A 17,500-nucleotide genomic window follows, 5' to 3' on the forward strand; every position below is an offset into this window, starting at 1 on the left:
GATGTAATCTATCTACATCATCATCGATGTGTTCTACTGGAGAGGCATCTCGGCCCCACACAATCACTTTCCTCTCCCTCCATCTCCATATATGTTAAGGGATTACGATTTCTTTCAATGTCAATAACAACTGATTAAAAATCTTCATAACAAAGGTGTGATCTCCCAAGGGTTTTGTCTCCTTGATCAGCCTTTCTTAAAACCCTCCGCACCACGGGGATCTCGCCAGGTTGAATTGCCAATATGCAATATTCTGGTTTGTTTGTGTCTTGTATTTCGGTATATCGTCTTGGCGAAGATATCACCTACAGTGGTTTTCTGAGATCGGCCAAGGCGAAAAGAAAAAATGTATTATAAGGACTAATAGCCACCTTCACAAAACTTTAAGGTGGCTCTGAATCCGCTCCAGAGAATTTCTAAACTTTGCAGAGAGTTTTATCTTAACGTGCCAATCACCTTCAAGCAATAAAATTAGGGGTCACCGAGTTCATTTTTGAGATATAAGTATTTAAAGACAAAGTATAGGTTTTTTTTTAATTTTGTTCTTTTGTCGCCATGGTAGCCTTTGCGTCACATTACTGAATGCGCCTTTTGGTGTCCCATTTGGTACCATAACATTGCCGTTACTTGAAACGGTGCTGTATATTTAAGACATTCCCTCCAAATTGATGAAACCGGTTCGAGCCACCTTAAGTAAATAAAAACAGAGTTTTTACAAAGTATATTTTAAACAGAAACGTCCGTTGCTAGGCACCCGATATAGTTATAAGAAGCTAGTCGAGTTCCTATTAAAATGATAAATTAAATCGATAGCTAAGAAAGAATGTATCAACAGGTACATCGCAGATATATATATAGTTCTAGTTATTTATATAAATAAATAAATAAATAAATAAATATATAGTGAATGTAACAAATTAAAAAAATGCTTATACGTTTTACACCTGTGTTTAGTGTGTGGTTTGTAACCTTGATCAGTGTTATCAGATTCTATGTTATGATTTCAAGGTTCCACCACGTCACAGTACTCACCAGACTCCACAATGTAGTCTTTTTTGCGCTTTTTCAGGTAAATGCAAACTGATGCCTTTCTTTATCTCGGCTTTCGAGGAGTGCAATGTTCCTTACACATGGGAAAATGAAGAGGTAGAAGCTTTTGAGCCTCATTGGATTCTTGGCTCTAATCAGAGCAGTAAAGATTTGGAACCAACTCCTTGGACTTATCAAACCCAATGGACACTTAAGGGGACTCCCTACTGGGGGTATTTTGCTACTTACTGGGGTGGAGGTAGGTTTTGTAATATCATAGAAAATGTTTTTTCATGAACACTTTATTTTTGCGAGATTGTTATTCATGGTGTGTCTTATGCAGGAGAAAAAAACCGAAGGTGACAAAAACAACAATACTGTGAAAAACAGAAAAGGATAAGAAGAGTGTTGCATCTGTTGAAAGATCACACCGATCTGATAAGACTTAAAGGGATGGCGTAGTGGTGAGAGCACTCGCCTCCCACCAATGTGGCCTGGGTTCGATTTCCAGACTCGGCGTCATATGTGGGTTGAGTTGTTGGTTCTCTGTTCTGTAACGAGAGGTTTTCTTCGGGTACTCCAGTTTCCCTTCTCCTCAAAAACCATCATTTCACTTGATTTGCGTTAATTGTTAATTTCAGTTTACATTGTCCCCAATTAGTGCTCCAGCGCTAGAACGACTAGACACTCAAATTAAGTTCGTTTCTTTTTTATTATAATACCTTTCGATATAACGCGCACGGTGATTGGTTATAACAACGTTCTCTTTGAGAGTACAAAAGCAGGACTGACAACATCCTCGGAGACCCAGGGGCAGTCATCGGGGCATGAGGAAAGGCGACGAAAGTTTTCAAGAACGGGGGAAAGAACCCCCTTGGGAACCGACTCTCACCAGATCATTTCCAAACGGCTTGGCGAATGCCGGCTCCTGATTGGGCGCAAAATACCCTTTGTATTATTGTGCCCAATCGGGGAACAGCAACTCTCGAGTCACTTTCGTGCGTTCTCACACACAGCACTGTTGTTTCGCCATGATACTTTGTTCACTAAGGTTTTACAGGAAGTTCGATTTTGACTTTCCTAACCGGAGATGAACTGAATGATCACTCGGGAATTCGTTTTTGATGCTAGCGAAGGGAGCTTTCTATTGTGTTTTGGAGTGGAGGTATCGTAAATAATACATAGATTTAGCCAAGCCTAATAGTGGAGCTCCCGCGTTATTTATTATTATTGGCTGTACGGTTAGTGAAAATAAAGGGTTTTAGGATTTTCCGCGTTTTGGTGTTTCTGGTTACTTCTAAATTTAATCATTGTCTTCCTTTTATTCTATAGAAAAATTCATTGCCTAACTAGTGAATTTCACGATAAATTTCACCCGGTCAATTAGCAGCCATGGACAGCTGTAATTTTTAATTTACATGACACACCGATCTCTTAATGTGATCCACCTTCCCACACGCTTGCCGTGAGAGAGCAGTTTTGCTGTTCCCAAGCCAGCTTACCACATGTATGGCATGTGAAGCTGCCACTTACAGGGGTGCTAAACACCCGCCTGGTATGTTAGCTACGTGATGCTGATGAGGCCCAAAAGGCCGAAACAGCTGTCCATGGCTGCTAATTGACCGGGTGAGATGGTTGTGATCATGTGTGATGTGTTGGCCACACCGGGTTGGTGTTAGCGTGTGTCACCTTGCTTATATTGTTGTTGAAAAATGAAGCCTCGTTTATGTTTAGGGGAGGTAACCTGGCTTGAGCCTGCGATCCAATAGAAAACCACTACCTAGTCAGCGGTCAACTTAAAAAAAAAAAACAGCTGACCTCGTTGGGCTCTAAATTATTGCATACTACACATTCATGTAAAATTAAGTTTTGATAAATGTATGTTAGGCTGCAGTGTATACTTGTGGGTACAAAGATGGATATCTGTATACATAAGAAAAGATAGTTCGATACGCAATAACAACCTATGTCTTAAGCTTTTTACATTAGTCCAGCACTTAAAGCTGTAAGTTTCTTACCAGTGGACAACAGTATTATCTTCATCACAAACGATAGCAACAACCTTCTGCCTGCAATGCAGCTGTGAAAACACTTTCCCTAACAAATGATTCTGGACTTCCGTATAAAAATTGAGATCTAACTCTTCCTTCAATGATATAATGATCTTGTTTCTCACTTTCTCCAATAAAAGCAGCTTCAAAGCTAAGAGATCTCGAGTAACACACCTGATCGTTAACAATCGAGCTTAAAGGGGAAACAAAAGATCTCTCATTAGCGGCTTTTGTTCGTTCCACCAGCAATAAACATTGCAGCATTGTCATCTGTGTCGCTAGAGATTGGTTGCAAACCACCTATTACTATTAGAGATAGAGGCATATCGAAACCCTAGTGATAAAAAGCTTTATAAACGAGGGTCTCCCTGGGGTTTGGGGGAACAAGGAAACATGACTAATTTGAACTGGGGAACAGGGAAACAAACACAAAATATCTTAGGGATCAAGAAGCTGAGAATAAGTTTCAAAGTAATTTCGGGAACAAGGGAACGCCAGTAAACATGTTGAGGGAACAAGGAATCCCCCCCCCCCCGCCTCACCTTCCTGCGGGGGCCCTCATAAACGCTTACAAGAGCTGAAATGTAAGGCTTTTACCAAATCCAGTGGGTCGCGCTGCAAATACAATAGGGAGCTTAAGCACGCGCGTTTTTGAGACGTGAGCGGGCAACCGGAAGTGAACATTTCGCATGGCAGGACAGTGGTGTCTCCTAAATTTTTATACTAATCATCTCTGATGGAGAAAAGATACTTAGAAATATAAATTTGGTTGTGTGAAGACAAGTTAAAGGGAAAACAGCTCACTTCCGGTTGCCGTCCGCGTGTCAAAAACGCGCGTGCTTAAGCTCCCTCATATATCCTTTCTGCGAACGACATCCTCAAGTTAACAATTAACATTTGCTCAGGTTTTAGATCCTCAGCATCTGGAAAAGACTTCAGACTTTCAACAATCGCTTTTCTTATTTCTGTGCTAGCTAGAGTAATGACAGACATTAATTTGTAAGTCTTAACTGCTACCGTGCAACTCAGGAAAACGTGTTCATTACTTTGTCTGGTTACCCCAAGTTTCCGTTTGATGAAGATACTATTAATCCAGAAACCTACCTATATGTTAAAGAGGGTATTCAAGAATGCATACAACGAGGCAAGGGTACGTAAATATGCTTGAATTAAAACGATACCTCGAGTACGAAACACATTAGAAAGTTTCCTTTGCTAGCATCCAAAACGAATTCCCAAGTGATCATTCAGTTGTTTCATCCCCTGGTCAGGAAAGTCAAAATCAAAGTTCCCGCAACCTTGGTGAACAAACCGGACAAGTATGGCGAAATAACAGTGATAAGAACACACGAAAGTGATTCGAGAGTGTTGTTCGACGATTGGGCACAATAATACAGAGAATATTTTGTGCCCAACAAGGAGCCGTTTGGAAATGGTCTGGTAAGAGTCGGTACCAAGGGGCTCTTTCCCCGTTCTTGAAAACTTTCGTCACCTTTCCTCCTGCCCCGACTGGATGACCCTGGGTCTCCAAGGATGGGCTGACAAGGTCTGACGCCTCTTGTAGGATTTGGAAAATAGTGTTTTCCGAAATTTTTAACCGAATGCTTGACGAAATTAATTTTTTTTTTATAATGCAACAAATAAAGAAGCCTCGCCTGTGATCCGTTCCGTTGCAAAGCGCTTAGGAAGCGGATAGAGCACTCAAGAAGTAGGAAAACACTTGATTAAGTCTCGTGTTTCTGCTACACTTCGTTCGTGCTCTATCCGCTTCCTGGGAGCTTTACAACAGAACAAATCAAATCGAGGCTTCTTTATTTGTTAAAGAGTGTTTTATATAACAGCAAAACTTTATGTCGTCTAAGGAGTTATATGCCCCTTTTATCACCAAAGCTCACAAAAGTATGAATCCTGAGAGAATGCTAGTCTTTCATATGTTAATTCTTTATCGGGGGTGTAAAGGGAATAAAACCAAATTTCAATTATGAATAATGAATAACTCGGGAAAAAGTGGAACGACCAATTAATAACTGAGATCCAATTATTTCGCTCCCACCCCCGATTATTTAAGGTTTTTTCGTCCTAAGCATTACAGTTGAAACCCATTATTTCGAACTCGGGTGTTTCAAACTTCCCCCTATTTCGAACTAATTTTCATTTCCCTTCGGTCTGCTTCGTTTTTGAGTCGATTTTACTACGCTTAGTTCGAACTCGGTTATTTCAAATTCTTCACTTATTCGAACTCATTTTTGTTTCTTATGCACTTGATTCTCCCGTTTTGTTTCTAAGTTTAATTTTAAAAGGTGGTTGACAAACTTCAGACGTTGTCTGCTGGTGTCCATTGCACACAATCTGCCAGTACCGTAAATTATAAAGCCGCTAAAAACATGGATTTCTGGCGGAAAGACTGTAGATATAGAATTCCCCTTTACACTTTTACAAAGACTTGGTGAAATTGTTACTATATACGTAAAAGACCTACCAACATAAAGATTTATCATTCGATGTTTTTTTCCTTGTTTTTCATTGGCCGAGAGCCCACCACGTAACCTGCAAATAACTGCCTACAAATCTAAAATTAAACGAGACTTACCTGTAAGTTAAAGTTTGATTGGGATTCTGTCGAGTCATCAGTAGCACGAGAAGTCAAGTGAGATTTCAAAGCAACTGCCTTGCACACGAATGAGTCTAAGAACAATATTTATTGTGTATAACACAGCAGTAATGGCTTAACTTGTAAGAACAATGTAGGAGAATGCCTGTGTGGTGTCAATTTCCTTGTCATAAAACCTTGCAAATATTGCAACTGAGTCCCACCCTGCTGTTTTCATAATCTCTAAGAGAGATGCTTTGTTAGCCTTAGCTTTGGAGGAAGCTGCCGATCTAACACTATGGGTTTTATACACTGCAACATCAACCCCAGAAAGTTGCTTGAGTTGTTGTATCCGACGTCGGATACAATCACTGCTTGCCTTCGTATTAGACTTCTGATATGTAAGAAAAAGGCTGCTCTCATTGCCCCGAATGGGGTGTGTCTTTCTTAAGTAAACTGAACATGTATCTACGACACAGAGTTTCATATCAGTAGGATAGGCCCTCAATCTAATAATGCGTTCAGATGGTGACTTTGTGGGTCTGCTTTGCTTAATGTTTGTACTGAGCATAAATGTATATGCTTCCTTCTCGGCAACCATACCCTTAGTGTCCGTGAAATGTACTGACTGTCCCCTTTGTGCTGTAGTTAGGGACACAAGCATGGCTAGTTTCATGGTTAGATCTTTTGAAGTGGTAAGTTGTTTGAGTCAGTCATCAAGGGAGACAATATGTTGTAGCACTATGTTCACATCCCAGGTTTTATTGTAACGAGGTCAAGGGGGTCGACACTGAAAAATGCCTTTCATGAACCTCTTGACGTCTGGGTGCTCACCAAACGTAGTGCGTGAAGCTCCATAAGGATCCAGAATGGCTGAGAGGGCACAACGAGCTGTGTTAATACTGCTGTAAGAGAGCCCCTTTTCATAGAGCAATGCCAGGAAGTCAACTTCCGCACCTACAGGGGTTGACTTGGATAAATCTTCCTTTCAGAACAGAAAAGGAGCCATTTCTTGATGTGGACGTCATACTGCTGCCGTGAGGATTGTCTCCAGGACTGCAAGACAACATTGGTAGCGTTTTCAGAAAAGCCTCGGTTTTGATACGCTCTCCGCATTAGTGACCAGCTAGTAGATCCAGTTCCTCCCTTAAGGGGTGAAGCTTGTGTGTTCCTGGTTGGGCCAGGAGTGTCCTCCAGGTCAGGCGTGTCCTCCTGGTTGCGCCAAGAGTGTCCTCCTGTTGGGTACCAGATCTGACTGGGCCAAAAGGGTACCACAAGGATTCCTTCTGCTTTGCAGGATTGAATGTTGTCCAGGCATCTTACTATCAGGCTAAATGGGGTAAATACATAAAAATAATTTTACTCCAATCTACAGAGAATGCATCTAGAAAGAAGGCTTCTGGATCTGGTCTCCAGGAGACATAAGACAAGCACTGTTTGTTCAACCTGGAGGCAAACAGATCAATGGTTGGGGTCCACAATGTAAGTGTAATTAGTTTGTAAGTACTAGGATCAAGTATCCATTCAGTGCGATCATTGAACTGCCTGGATTCTAAGTCTACTTGGGTGTTTTCGCATCCAGTTAAGTGTGTGGCACTTAGCCAAACGGTATGGGAGATACAATGTGCCCAAATCTCTTTCGTGAGAGCATTACACTCTTTAGACTTAGATCTACCTATATTATTGACACGGCAAACAGCCGTCGTGTTGTCACATTGTACTTGAATGTGGCAATTTGAGCAAGTAGCACACAAGGATTTAATGGCCAATAAAATGACAAGAAGCTCCAAATAGTTAATGTGGTGTGATGCTTCCTCATTAGCCCACCTCCCTGTCCGTTGTTCATCTCTTACACCTCCCCACCCCTGGGAAGAGGCATCTGTTTGGAGGATGATATCAGGGTTACCATGAGAGATAAGCTTATAAGAGGAGGAGACATTGCACAACCACCGTTGTAGGTCTAGCTTAGATTGTTCCGATAGAGCACAAAGGGCAGAGAATTTTGCTCTGCGTGCCACCAGAGCCTGAGTTTTGTCATGTTCTAGACTTCTATAGTGCAACGGGCCATGTCATACCCCCTGAAAACTAGAAACAGTCGGGCCTACTACTTCTGCCAGGTTCTGAATTGTGCACTGGTCTTCCTTCAATAACTTGTCCCAAGCCAGCTTGAGTTTTGTCATTCTCTCAGGGGTGAGCTGCACAGTTATGGTGGTGAAATTCAATACAAACCCCAGGTAGGTCAATATTTGAGAAGGGATCAGTATAGATTATTCCCTTTGGATGTAAAACCCCAAGTTTTCAAGCAAGGATACAGTTTGTGTTACATTCTCAGCACACTCTTCAAAGGTATCATCTTGAAGATAGCAATCATCAATGTATGATGATAATAAGAAACCTTTTTGTCTAAGCATCTTAAAGACTGGTTAAGAATTTTAGTGAATATTCTGGGAGCAGAGGCAAACCCATTAGGTGAGCAGGTAAACTGATATCAGTTGTCCCTCCATGAAAACGTTAAGTACTGTTGATGCTCTTTAGCAACTGGTACTGTGTAGTAGGCATCTTTGATATCCAATGATCCCATGAAACATCCCTGAGTCACTAAATCTGTGACAGATTTTAAAGAGTCTATTTTTAAATGTCTGTAAATGTAACAACAAATTTGTTAAGCTCCTTTAGGTTTAGAATCATGCAGTAGTCAACACCATTCCTTTTTAAGCTGAGAAAAATTGGTGAAAAAAATTTACCTTATGAGTGTTTGGATTCAAAATTACACCTTTGCAAAGGAGCTTTGTGACTTCAGAGTCTATAATCTCAGATTCCACATGGTTAAATCTAATGACTCTGGGACCACCCACTTGTATAGGGTGTTTATTGTGCACAAATTCAATGTGTGTGTGCTCTACCCAGTCAAGCATCTCTGGGTCTGAAGTAATTTCTTTCCATGTAGGGATGAAGTTTTTCAGTCTACCTGCTTGAAAGACCTTGAGGTTATTGGCAGTGCTTACGTCACTTGAGGGGCATTCTGGTCCTATTTTTGCCTCCTCCCCTCTTTCTAGTTCTTTTGATAGTGGAGGCTGGGCCTTTCCCAGTTTAAAGGCTTGGTGGAACAGGTATGTTCCTCTTGACTGTGTTTGTAACCAAACCCTTTGCGTTTTATATTTCTGTAGCTCTTGTTACCATGTGTTTTGCGAGCATCGCCTTTAAAATCACGGCGAATTTTCCTGCTCACTTTAGTTGTCTTTGAGCTGATTTGAAAGGTCGGAGTCGTTGCCAAACAAGGAATCAGTAAATGGCACTGAGCTTGAACACAAATTTTTGTAGTCAGCTCTGGTTTAATCTGTTCACGGCACCGCATGTTAAGCTGAAAGTTGACAGCGCCGATGAGCGCAGTGGCATCAGTAGTCATTTTGACCATTTGGGAGATGTCCAAAGCATCCTTTAGAAGCTTATCCCGAGCTTGCACTAGCTCCTGGATGATAGAAACCAAAGGAATAACACCTTTGATGGGGTTCCCTTGAATTCGCTGTAGTTTAAAATCAGCTGATCGTGTCTCTGGTTTAAGTTTGTCCCAGATAAGGTGATTGATTTTGGTGGTTTCCAAGCAATCACAGTTTTCATATCTCTTGTAGCAGTATTGAGTGTCAGTAAATACGTCTTCTGAGAGCTTTTCTCTCATTAACCCTCGCACTATTTTCGCGACCTGCTCATTTACAGCAGGCGCTTTCTTCTCATCTAGTTTAAAAGTGTCGGCAATTCCTGCCAATACCTCGATCTCCTCCGAGTGATTTTGTGAATCGTTCAAGGCATCAGAGTCCTTAGGTAACAAATCCTGACCTCTCTTCTCAGTAGCCCTAGATTGCTGGTCAATGCTACTGCTTTCTTTGCTTATACAGGAGCCAGATTGCTGACCTGAGTCCTGTTGTTTACCAGAATCGTTTTTGGCGCGCGTTGTCCCCGGCGCATCGTCATCCGATTCAATGTTCAGAGGTCCATCGTGAATTTCTCCGACTGCTAACTGATCAAGAGAGGTCTTCATGTCGTTAAAGGAATTTGTCATAGTTCAATGTAGTGTCGCTAGCGATTTTGCTACCAGTGAGCTCATGTTGCTGATTGTAGCAACAATTTCGGTTGAGCCTTTTTCAACGGGCCTGGTATGGCCGTCAGCTCCACGGTTCTCGCTTGTTGTATCCATCCGTGCGAGACAAATGAATTGGAGTCTGTGAGATAATGTTCCTCGATCGTAGGTACTATCTTGGACAATGTTTTCTGGGTGATTCCAGTGGGTAAAACGCTGAAATGAAGTTTTTTGCACCTTGCAAAAATTTTTTCGACCAACTCGAGCGAAGGCAGCAAATGCACTGACCACTCTGGCGGCTAGTGCTTTCTCTAGTGACTTCGTAGTGCGAATGATGACGAGGCAGAACAAGTGTTTTGCTGCAAATAAGACTCTGCTCATGGGTAATTAATTGAAACCACGCTCTTGAGTGAAACTAGCAGTTCGCTTTCCTGAGCTTTCAGATAGTGATTTAATTGTTTGGAATTATGAAAAACAAACTCAGTAATCGAATGATAAAACAATTATTGAACTCGGTTATCGCAAAATCTCGTGATTTGTCAGATCAGTGTCTCGCAGATCAGTTATTTGCCGAAGCCGTCTGCTTGCCACTGACAAATCACGACATTTTGCTCAACGTCGCCCAATAATTTTTAAATATTCGGTTCAAAATCTCTTATTTGGAACCCCTGCTAATTCGAACTATTTTCTCTTTCCCTTGCGACTTCGAATTAAAGGAATTCAACTGTATTTGATTACCCTTTGTCAGGTTACATTGCTGACTTTGGAGATGATCGACCGAAAGCCTTAGAGTTATCCAAACAGCTTGAATCACATAAATGGATTGATCGTTACACAAGGGCAATTTTTGCGGAGTTCACGGTGTACAATGCCCAGGCCAACTTCTTTACTGCCATCACTTTACTCACAGAGATTCTGACCACTGGAGGGTATTACCACCAACCTAAAATTCAAACTTTGAAGCTTTACCGCTACCTGGGACCTGAAATGGTGTTTGTCATGGCTTGTGAAATAATCTACATAGTGTTCCTGCTATATTTTTTATACAAACAGGTAAGATATTTAAGAAGCTATCTGACTGTGGAAGTAGATAGCGAAATCTTTGAATGGTACTAAATTTGATCTGTCACCGTAGGGAAGCAGGTTGGGCTCCAGAAAGTGTTTTTAGTACCACCCTTTCAGAAATAGTCTGAATTGCAAAGCAATCGGCTTCCCTTATCATTATGAGGGGAAAAGCTCATGGCACTGTTTCAAATTCAGGGAAAGGGCTTGATTTGAAAACAAAAGATTTGATTGGTTCTGACCAAACCCTATTGTTTATTAGCCAGTCATAATCCAGAATTTCGATGTGTAATTTGCACTGGTATTACACTTTTTGCACAGGTGTATTACCCTTTTTGCACTGTGTTACACTTGAACTGCACTGCTCGCAGCCAATCAGAATCAAGTGGTTTTTTCATGTATATTATCAGGAACCCATGACCCGGAGCCTACAACTCTACTGTGTTCGTGTAACGGTGTTTTCACAGACCGATTTATTTTTAGATTGAATTTCCCGCGAATGAGACTCCCACAGGAGCCCGATGACCAATTGCAAGAAATTAAGCTGACGTCATAGGCTCACCTTACCGGAACTGCCTTTGTTTTTTGACCTAATTCGCGGGAAGGGCTAGTCTAAAAATAAACATACTTGTGAAAACGCCGTTTCACAGACGCTGTATGGAAGTTGCACGCTGCGGATGGGCTCCTGATATTATTAAATACTTTAACATCCCTCCCTAAATATCTTAACACCGTTGTTACTATATATATATATACAAGTTAAGAGGGTCTCTCGAGCCAACAGCGCATTTCTGTCCCCAGGAGGATCCAGGATTCACTGTTCAAGCCTCGGCGAAATGTAGTTAATCAATGAAGTTTGAAGGGAACAAGGGCGGACATTTTTCATTGGAGAAAAACATTTTATGCCCTGAACGGGATTTGAACTCATGTACCCCTGATTACCGGTTGGGTGTGATCACCACTACACTAGTTGGGGAAAAGCATTGGCCCGGGATGACCTCGTAAAAATTGCCATTCGATATCCAGATTGGCCATGTAGCCAGCATGCATGGTTGCTCTGATAGTGTAGTGGAGGTCACACCCAACCGGTAATAAGGGGGACGTGGCTTCAAATCTCACTCAGTGCATAAAATGTTTTTCTCCAATGAAATATGCCATTCAGGGGTTGTCCGTCCATGGTCCCTTCAAACTATATATATATATAGAGAGAGAGAGAGAGAGAGAGAGAGAGAGAGAGAGAGAGAGAGAGAGAAGTTTACGGGAAACTCAACACTGGACAACTTCTGGGGAAAACTGTAATTGCCCTGAGCGGGATTTGAACACACGCCCCCCTGATCACCAGTCGGGTGTGATGACCACTACACTATCAGGACAACCATGCTGGTAACATGGCTGATTTATCACTTAATGTGTGGCATTTACGTGGGACTCCATAAGGGCCAGTTTTACATTAATTACCCTTGTCCGCCTGTGAATCACATGTTGGTCCAGCGTTATCACATAAAAAAACTGGCCCTTAGGGAGTCCCACGTAAATGCCACAAAAGCTTAACCTCCTTCCTAAACATCAGCACTGCACTGATGAGGCCTAGAAGGCCGAAACAGTACTGTCTGCAATTAGTTATATAATTAGTTATATACTGCAATTAGTTATATAATTCTATCATGTATTTCGAACTTGATAATGATGACATGGAGTCATCGAAACGTCATTCACTTTTTATACCGCTCATCTTCATTCTGAGATGCTTTAAGACAACCTTTGATTCTAATAAATTTCTAAAAGAACGACTTGTTTTCTTCGGCGGTTTAACATTTTGAAATTTTATGGCAAGGTCTATAAATAGCTATATTTTTGATTTTTTTTTCATTGCGTCAACTTCGCAATCGCAATCGTATGAGTTCCACCCTGCGAGCAGAGCCTCCTTTTGTCTTTTTCTTTACTGAGGAGGAGAAGAGGAGGCTCTGCCCGAATCGCGTCAACTCTTTGAAGCCGCCGCAGCCCGAACTTCTGGCCTTGTTTTCTCTCGTGAAACCGGTTTTAGCAGTGCGAGCGTCCGTTTAGTGACAAAACCGATGGTTATAATTGAGCCCGCTGTACCATAAAAAACCAAGCTGGCGGAGAGATCTGGCATATTAGGCTTGGGTTCGAGACTGTATCCTGGCAACATGCAGCGCATATTCAATAAAGATCTTACTCGATTCATGCAGAGCCTTTCTCGAGAACGCGAAAATCGAGCGAGCGAAAGAAAGACTCTGCTAGCAGGGTGCATGAGTTCTAGTTTCGTTAAACGAGTGTGGATTTTTTTCCACCTTGCTTCTTTGCAACTGCGTTGTAGAACTTTGGAAGAGAAAGTACGCGTTACTTTCACTTATCAATAAGCGTTTTTTAATTTTCCTCTGTAACACCTAAAACCGTTCATCGTGGTCAGCTTCCATAAATTGCTTGTTGATGGATCGATGATTTTGCTCTTTTTAAACTAAGTATACTTTTTGCAGATCAAGAATTACACGCGGGAAAGAAATGAATATTTCCGTGACCCATGGCATTATCCCGAGCTATTAGTCCTTGGTTTCTCATTATCTGCTGTCGGGCTGTACTTTACTCGTCACGCCATAACCGCGTATTCAGTAAGAAACATGCTGGAAACGCCCGAAAAGTTCGTCAGCTTTCAATACGTCGCTTTTATAGACGAATGGGTTGCTGCTACCACAGCTTTTGCTGTTTTCTTCGCATTTTTGAAGTTTCTTCGCCTGTTGAAGTTTAATCGTCGCGTCTCTACGTTAATTCAGACGATCAAAATAGCTTCAAAGCCTTTGATGTCGTTCATGCTTATGTTCTGTATCTGGTTCCTTGCATATTGTCAATTCGCCTTTCTGGTGTTCGGAGTAGACAACGATGATTACTCGTCTTTCCTCACCACCATGGGTAGCTTATTGTCTATGACTCTTGGCAGCTTTCAGTTCCACGCTTTGACAGATTCCAGTCGAATCCTTGGTCCTATTTTCTTTTTTACGTATGTTGTCAGCGTCTGCTTCGTGCTTATGAATGTATTTATTGGCATTTTAAACGATGTACTTAACGAAGTTGCCAACGACGCGGCAATACAGTCAAACGAACATGAGATTCTGGATTTCATGTTTCATACCTTCAAGAAGACTGTTGGCAAACAGGTTGGACCGGCCATCAAACCATCCTACAAGGAACCCAAGAACAAGTTTGATCTTGACATGGACAGTATCGAAGAGATGACGGAGAACATTCAGTGCGCTCTCAGAAATATCTGTATGGACCATATAAGACATTCCACTTGGTTTGAACTTGAAAACGCTACCATTAAGAAAAAAATACTGATGATGCTGGTTTTTGAAACAGACTACGATTTTACGGAAAATGACATTTGCGACAGCATACCTTTGTTCGATGAAGAAATGAAAAAACACAGTGAAAAACAGTTGATAAGGAAGCTCGTGTGCTATCGGAAAAATAAGAGAATGGAGGAAGAGTTTTCCGATGAGGGTGATGAGGAATCTGATAAATCTACGGAAGTTGAAAACGAAGATTCAGAAAACGACTGTGAATTAGACGATGACGATGTTAGTGTGGTTGGTGATGAACGCGGAAAGAAATCGGTTTCCATCACTGTAATTGTTGACCCAGCTAATGATGAGGAGTCAATGCTTAACGTAAAAGATTGTAATTCGCCTCCATCGCGATCTGGATTACACCTTATGAACTTGACCTCCTCTTCATATGCTTAAAACTGAGCCGGAAAGTATTCAGTAAATTTTTCTATCTTATTTTTTTTGTTAAACCAATTTTTATTGGATGAAAATCAGTTAATATGTTCTATTTTCCGCTATTCTTTGCGATTTCACGACTGAAGTAAAATGTGAGCGGGGCAATACTCGAAAAACAACCACAAACTCTCCATTAACATTGCAAAAATTGTCGCACCTGAATTAAAACAAAGTGTATAATCATGTGGATAGTGCAACAGAGCATGGTATATGCACCAAACTTTGCACTATGACCCATGTTATCGTGCCTGCCATCACCAGCGATGGAAACTCCCTCACTGACAGCTTTAACTTTGGCTAGAAACTTGGCTTGATACCTTTCCTAGTAAATCAATATTGTTGGAAACAATTTGCTCTATAGCAAAAATATGAAAATAATTTAGTAGAATGCAATAGAAAACAGGCAAACTGATTGTACAGAGTGCAGGGATGGCATAGTGATGAGAGCGCTCGCCTACCAATGTGGCCCGGGGTTCGATTCTCCGAACCCGCATCTCGTGTGGGTTGTTTTCTGGGTTCTCCAGTTATCTTCCCTAAAATTATATAAACAGCAGTTCTCCCACACATCTCACAAGCTTGCAGCTTTTAGTTGTTAACCTGTAAAAGTAAAGTTTCTTTGCCTTTATTGCACAGTAGGTGTAGTGTTACTAGCCATCAAACAGGAATAGCAGTTTATTATGGCTGTTGGTTGCTGAGAGGATAATGGACCCAGAGTTAACTAAGTCATGCAGCCTAAAGTCAGCGTATGGCTGCTCGTGCTTCTCCAGTGTAGGTACATGTAATTGTTCAATTAGCTTCAACTGCTTTCAATGCTAGACCTGTGTATATACAGTTTTCCAGAACTTACCTTTTGGTATTTGTTTAAGTGAAACACAGCCGCAAGGCCCATATGCTTGAAAACCTGAAACACGTTTGTTACATATCCTCCAGCCAAAACGACAGCCATACATAGGAGAAAATTTCAAGCTAGTATCTGTGAATTTGAAATTAAAGGCTGGCTGTACCACGTATTTACTTTTTTAGGGCATTTAGGGTTGGAACAGCTAATGTAATGACAGCCTCTGTTTCAACTTGCTTGGGCTCCAGCTCTGGATTTTCTGCCTTGCAAACATGACGTAATTGAAAGAGAAGCAACAATTGGCTGAGAATTACAATAAGCTTGGGTTCTGTCCTCAATTTTGTACCAGCCACTGATAACCTGCAGATACAAAATTATGTACCTTGAAGCAATTTCAAATAAAAATAATTAAAATAACTGTGAAGCACAAGAGTTGGTACGATTGATTTCCTAAAGTCAAGTTTTTCATATGTCAATCAGCATTTTCAATGTCCAGAGGAATAGAGGCCGGTTTCTCAATTTAACTTGTCAGACTCATATTTCTGAGTAGCCTACATTTTTCTATTTCTTCCTCTGTTTCCGTTTCAGTTTCTGTCGTAGTTCCTGTTTCGTCCTCATCCTCTGTCTGACTGTCACCTTCACCTCCTGTCTCTTCATCTCCATCCAACTCGGCATATTCTTCATAATCACTGTGTGGCACCTCTGAATTCTCAGTCTCAGTGGCTTCTTCGCCAGAAATTCGCTTCTCAAAGACTTTTGCTGGTTGAAACAAAACTATGCTCATTAGCTCTTATCGTTTTCAGTTAAAAAAGCGGACGTGTAAATTTCACCTGAATACACACCTTGGCTTCGAGTCTTTTTCAGATCCTGTCTTCTCTCCTTCATTTGCAATCTGCTTTGCAATGATTTCAGCTGATTTCTTAGCTTTCTGTTTTCGCATTTGAAGGTACTACAGCTTGTACAGCTGAAACCATTGTCATCATCTGGAGTCTCAGTTCGTTCATCGCTTGACAATGCAACTTCTTCGATCTGCTCAGCTGGTTTTTGGTCCTCCGTCTCTATCCCCACTTCCTCTTCCACAAGCGGATTTTCGGGAGGCGGTATCACCAGCGAGCTAGGCGCCGATGTTCCTGTAAGCGCATCTCGTACAATCTTTAAGGAGAAAAAGACAAACAGCGTAAATCATGCTATCATGCATGTGGTACAATTAAGCAAGTTTCATTCTGGCAGCAAGGCGCGAGATAAACATCATCACCTTTCTTTTGTTCCTTTCTCTTAGGGGCAAAGATGTGTCGACATCGATCGCATGAACCGTCAGATCAGAAAAACAACAATTCCGATCTTGTCCTTTTTTTAGCTTTGCTTAGCGTTGGCACCAAAGCGTACTGGAAGACGAAGTCGTCTAGCTTAAAGTGAACTGAACACACTGCAGAGTACTTCGTTGGTAGCCATTTGGCCAGTTCTGCTTTGACGAAATCCACCCATTTCTTTCAATGTTTAATCGCCTCGGGTCGAAAATCACCAAAGAAAGGTATGGTGTGCACAAATATGCCTTTGGAAGGATCCCTCAAAGTCGCCGGTTAAACATTAGGCAGCCCAAGCTCGCGTCACTACAGACAGCCTTTGAGAATTTAAACGCGTTATAGGACTTTGTATGGGAAATAAAATACCGTCGATTGTAAAGCCTAAAAAATGCTCAATTTAACTTTCATTCAATAAAATGAATAAAAATGACTCACCTCTGGTGTATTCTTGTGCCTTTTGGAGTTTATTTTACAGTTTCGGGAAGTCCGTGTTTTCAATGTTCAAAGACGAAGTCAAGGCTGCACACTAAGATTTTGACCGTAGTCAGCTCAGAGGCGGTTTTCGACTCGAAAATCCGCCATCCCAGCCAAGATTTTTTCACACAAAGCTAAGGCTACATCATTTGTGAATGTTTCGTAGTCAAAAATCCCCACGCACTTGGCTGGAAATGAGCATTTTCTGCTTCGATTCCACGATAGCTGATGAATTTAACAGCAGCTGATAACCGGACAGGACACGGAGCTTGGGTCC

General features: G+C 41.5%; 1 protein-coding gene across 1 annotated transcript in view; it reads left to right on the forward strand.

The window, feature by feature from the left end:
• LOC138013751 (polycystin-1-related protein-like) overlaps positions 1 to 15,009 on the forward strand; it is a 66,638-nt gene extending 51,629 nt beyond the window's left edge. The window contains exons 19-21 of the mRNA XM_068860823.1: positions 1,070 to 1,288; positions 10,494 to 10,798; positions 13,306 to 15,009. Coding sequence (XP_068716924.1) covers positions 1,070 to 1,288; positions 10,494 to 10,798; positions 13,306 to 14,568 — 1,787 coding nt within the window. The 3' untranslated portion in view covers positions 14,569 to 15,009. The remainder of the gene's footprint in view (positions 1 to 1,069; positions 1,289 to 10,493; positions 10,799 to 13,305) is intronic.
• Positions 15,010 to 17,500: the final 2,491 nt, after the last annotated feature.

This window comes from Montipora capricornis, chromosome 8 (assembly GCF_036669925.1).
Source record: "Montipora capricornis isolate CH-2021 chromosome 8, ASM3666992v2, whole genome shotgun sequence".
Lineage (NCBI taxonomy): Eukaryota > Metazoa > Cnidaria > Anthozoa > Scleractinia > Acroporidae > Montipora > Montipora capricornis.